Here is a 4,716-nt window from a genome sequence, read left to right as displayed (position 1 = left end):
TGTAGGAACATAGTAGAAGCAACACTTAATAAACACCATGCATGATAAGTGTTAATACTTATGTTAATGTTTATAAACTAACAACAATGTGTTAATTTAGAAATATGGATGAATATATGTAATTCAATATCGGTATTTTTTTTATCATTAACATGTTTATTAAGTGTTGCTCTAACTTAAAAAAAGTGCAGTGATTTATAGTGCGCTACGCACAGGCACAACGCCTAGACGTTGATCCACAAGCCTCAGCACACTTTACAGGTTGACGCTGACCACTACGGCCCCACAGTACATCATTCCATAAACCATTTAACAACAAATCAGGGACTTTGCTGCTTCAAGAGCGCACACCCTAGACATTCCACGAATAACCATCGCAACCAGGATCAGCTCCCCGAGTTTTGTACGGGTTACAACGAGACAATTAAAAGTAAGTTCCTTGTCCAGGGGAATTTCAAGCTAACTCAAGTGTAACTAGTGTTTATAACCACAATGTCAAAAACAACAAGGGACGTAAACGATATCATGCTAGTTAAAGTACAGATATCATATCTCATTTAATGAAGTACTACCCCTTATCACCTGCCCTTTCTGCATAGACGGTCAATACAAACACTTCCAACTGCAATCGGAGGATCTGGGTTTAATTGATTGCTTTTTCAAACTCCTATAGTTCCATCACGTCTTTACGTAAGGTGGTACTACACCCCCTGATAAATTTGTGACTAACTATGTTTGCATTTTTCTCAAAAAATAATAACATACTGGTAACAAAAGTTATGTATATTATAGGCGCAATGAATCCAGTTACTACACTGGAATTTCAGTGACTCAATACAAGTGGTACGTTATTTATGATAAGAAAAGAGGTACCACTATATTGTACCTCATTTCTTAACATAAATATTATGAACCACTTGTCTTTAATCACTGAAATTTCAGTGAAGTAATTGGATACCTTGCCCCTATAATAAGCATAACTTTTGTTACCAGTGTGTAGTTATTTTTTGAGAAAAATGCAAAATTAATCACATATTTATCAAGGGGTGTAGTAGGCCTACACCCTTAACCCATGAAGACTAATAAGTCCACTTCTGTTGTCTTCATGGGTTGCAGTTGAAATTGGATTAAGGATTTCATTTCTCTTGACCCAACGGATGACAGCGACATTGTTCACTTGATTTGTTGGGAGTGGCCCTCTTTTTCTAGCACCTTATCTTCAGTCTTTTTAAAAAGCTTTTGATATTTTTTAAAAGAAGTAAAGAATCTGTAAAAAGGCACATCCTCATTAAAAAAATCTTATGTCTATTGTTACAATCTGCTTGCTTAATTTGTTACAATTAATTATTTGGCATAACAAGTTGACTTCATTAAATTGGTATCAAACCATATTTGTACAATTGAATACCTGAATACAAAACCCACCCAAGTCCATACTTTGGCCAAATTGAGTTAACCATGGGAAATTATTGCTTATATATAGGCCTATCATATGTATAAAAGAACAACACAAATCCACCCTCTACGTGCGTCTATTGAGAATGCATTATAGTGTACTCGCAAACAGGGCAATATGGCTGACGTGCTAAATTGAGGTGTGAGAAAAAAAGTCTGAGAGCAAAGGGAAAAGAATACACTATGTGATTAAAAAAACAACCCAAGTCCGGGATACAAAATGACCCCACGAAGTCCCCTGAAATGCTAATCGTCATACCTAATACAGTTTAACCCACTCATTTGCATGTAAAACTTACCCTATTTACCAGGTAAATCTAACTGAAGGAATCAAAATGATATACAGTTTGTTTAGTTTTCTCAAAATCACTTTCCATGGACTTTGGTGGGTTTTGTATTCATGTATTCAATTGGTAATATTAAAGCTTTTGATGCATTACTTAATACATTTATAATTTAGTTTACAATAATATTATTCATAAATTGTATCAAAACAGTCCAAAGGATGCAGAGAGTCTGAATATGTAGAGCACCCAATATCAGGCAAACCAAACGAAGCAAGGTCACACGAAGAAGATACTCTTAAACAGAGGGCGCGACATGGTAAAATTGGTCCTTCAAAAGTACATTTTCTCTGCATTCTGGCGCATATAAATAGAGAAGCCTGTTGATCGCATTGGTTAGCTTGATTGAGGATGCTTGCCCAATTTGTGCCCGTGTATGAGTCTCCAAGTACAGATGCCGAGTAGGAGATGTTATAAGGCACTATGTTGGCACATTCAGGTATAAGTAATTCCGCCCCACATTCTGGTGATAAAAAAAAAGGTGAAAATGAAAGCTCATAATAAGAAATCGACAGAGCAACTTCAGTTTAATCAAACTTCAGGACTCCCCAACGATTTTCAGTTACATTGTAAACGATCCCCGGTAAATGGTCAATTTCCTGCACGCCTATAGCAAACTAAATACCCAATAATCATAATCGATAATTCGGAAAAAACGGTCTCTTGGAAAAATCAAGATATATATCGATATACCATAGCTAACCTTGTGCCATGGGTAGGTTATTTAAAAAACCCAAACCTTTGCCAACCCTTCAGTGTGTGTTTAGTGATGTTCTATCATGGCTGTTACACCCGGGTGTTACACTTGCTGAAGGTTATTTTCTTGAGCAATCATAAAAGTTTCGGGGAAAAAACTCTAAATGACCCCAATTGCGTCAACTCTATTGTATAGGCATGCTAGCCATGCCCTATAAGCTAATTTTAAGTGATACTTTAAAAACATACACTTACCAGCCGGTTTAACAGGCGTGTCAACAACCCCGACATTGGCCATATCTGTGATAATAAATCAATTTGATACAAAAAATATTTTAGATAACATTTTGACAACATTTTAAAAAATGTTGTTTTAGTGTGTTTCATACAAAACGTTTCAAAACGTTTTCATGACCTTAATAAAACCCGACGTTGAATGTTTATGTGTTTACGAGTACGAAGACCCAAAATATTTGGACGCAGCGCAGTGATCAATATCTCTCCATGGAAATCCTCTTTGCCACCCAGATCAGCCTTAGTGTACTAGGCGTTTGCTGAAGAAAGGATGCTCGATCTTGAACTGGAACTGTGTGACCTGGACTGAGAGCGCTCCTTCACAAACGATACGTAGCGCTTGATGTTGGTTGGAGCTTGTGAAACATTATTTCGATCAACTTGCAGCTTAACTACCTCCACTATCACTCCGAAGACGATATTATGCCTCCAGATGCACATAACAGTCTCAAGAGCAGGTGTACATGTACTCAGAATATGTTGCAAACCCTTCTTGCCGTCTTATCCTCATACCAATGATTAAAATAAATTGTCTTCTAAGCGAAGACAAATCCCTGCCAATAAATATCTGGAATATCCCATTATATCGCTTACCCATATGTTCACAATGCTTTCCAAAGTATCCCGTCTGACAAATGCAGATGTAGAGTAATGGTATACCTGGTAATGTAGGAGTCTCTGTTTGACAATATCCTTGGTTTCCGCATGGATCTGATAGGCACGGGTCTATTGCCTCTGTAACAATCAACACACGTATCATGCAACTTGTGAAGTAAAATGAGTCGTTTTCACCCAAAACAAAGATTGTCTAGACACAAATAATGAAACTATGTAGGTTAATGCATTCGTCACTCTAGACAAGTAAGGAATATGCTAATTATAATTTGGATTAGGATTGATCAGCCGGAGTCAACGCAAAAGTTATTGTCCTCCCTTTGTACTACAATAGCTTGTAATTGACTAATCGTAAGACAAATCTTACCCAGAACCTATTTTCCCATTCAAATGATTAGTTCTACACCAGGCACATAAAGAAACAAGTTTTAGTCATCCTTGTTGTTCAACAACCTCGTCATAATTTTGGATTATTCTGAAATATACATTTTGTGAATTGGACTTTGCTTTCTCATTTGGTTGATGAATCGGCGAATACGCCACAAATTACGAATATGAAAATTGACAGTTTTACAAATGCTGTCGACATGATTTGACATATTTAAACACTGGTCAAATGTCACCCCAAGATTTTTAACAGTGACGGCAGGATTGATGGTGATATCACCAATGTCTAATTGAATGCAAGGTAAAGTAGACAGAGCTCTAGAAGACGCAATGACAAAGAATTCAGTCTTATCCTGATTAAGTTGCAACCTATTCTGAGACATCCATGCACTGATTTCAGAGATACATGAGGCAAGATTATTAAGCCCACGATCACAGTCACTAGGGGCGAATTTCTCGACGGGTGGCTTAGCAATTGGCTTGTCTAGCCTCAAGGCTTAAGAGGTCGTAAGACCAGGCTTAACTGAAAACGTATTTCCCGAAGCACGGCTACCATAGCCTCGAGGCTTCGTTAGCCCATGGGCCAGGCTTGTAGGATTAGCCCCAGGCTTCAGTAAAATTTGCATTTCTCGAAATCAGTCTTCTGTAGCCGTAGTCTACGCAAGCCTGTTAGACCAGGCTTACAGCGGCTTTTCTTGGCCCTGCCTCAGAGCAGGTCTTAGGTCGTAAGCCTTGGTCTATTTCAATTTAAATTATTTAAATTGTAACGCAAAGTTTATCTTTCATATTTTTGACGGTCTTTCAATTAACATGAGTAAGCAGTCGCGCCTGGGGGGGCGGGGGAGCTCTTGCCCCCCCCCCAATGAAAAAGGTAAATTAGGCCTACTTCTGAGAGTTATTAATTAACCTCATTATTTGGTCATTT

The 4,716-nt window shown here is 37.8% G+C and overlaps 1 protein-coding gene across 4 annotated transcripts in view; it reads right to left on the bottom strand.

The window, feature by feature from the left end:
- Positions 1-1,103: 1,103 nt before the first annotated feature.
- LOC140158740 (uncharacterized) overlaps positions 1,104-4,716 on the bottom strand; it is a 92,000-nt gene continuing 88,387 nt past the window's right edge. For all 4 annotated transcript variants that reach the window (XM_072181946.1, XM_072181945.1, XM_072181947.1 and 1 more), the window contains 3 exons: positions 3,384-3,524; positions 2,751-2,795; positions 1,104-2,262 (listed from right to left, as the gene is read on the bottom strand). In XM_072181946.1, the coding sequence (XP_072038047.1) occupies positions 1,928-2,262; positions 2,751-2,795; positions 3,384-3,524 (521 nt within the window). In that variant the 3' untranslated portion in view covers positions 1,104-1,927. The remainder of the gene's footprint in view (positions 2,263-2,750; positions 2,796-3,383; positions 3,525-4,716) is intronic.

This window comes from Amphiura filiformis, chromosome 8 (genome assembly GCF_039555335.1).
Source record: "Amphiura filiformis chromosome 8, Afil_fr2py, whole genome shotgun sequence".
Classification (NCBI taxonomy): domain Eukaryota; kingdom Metazoa; phylum Echinodermata; class Ophiuroidea; order Amphilepidida; family Amphiuridae; genus Amphiura; species Amphiura filiformis.
Note: the sequence above shows the minus strand (reverse complement) of the source record. Positions and strands in the feature narration are given on the sequence as shown.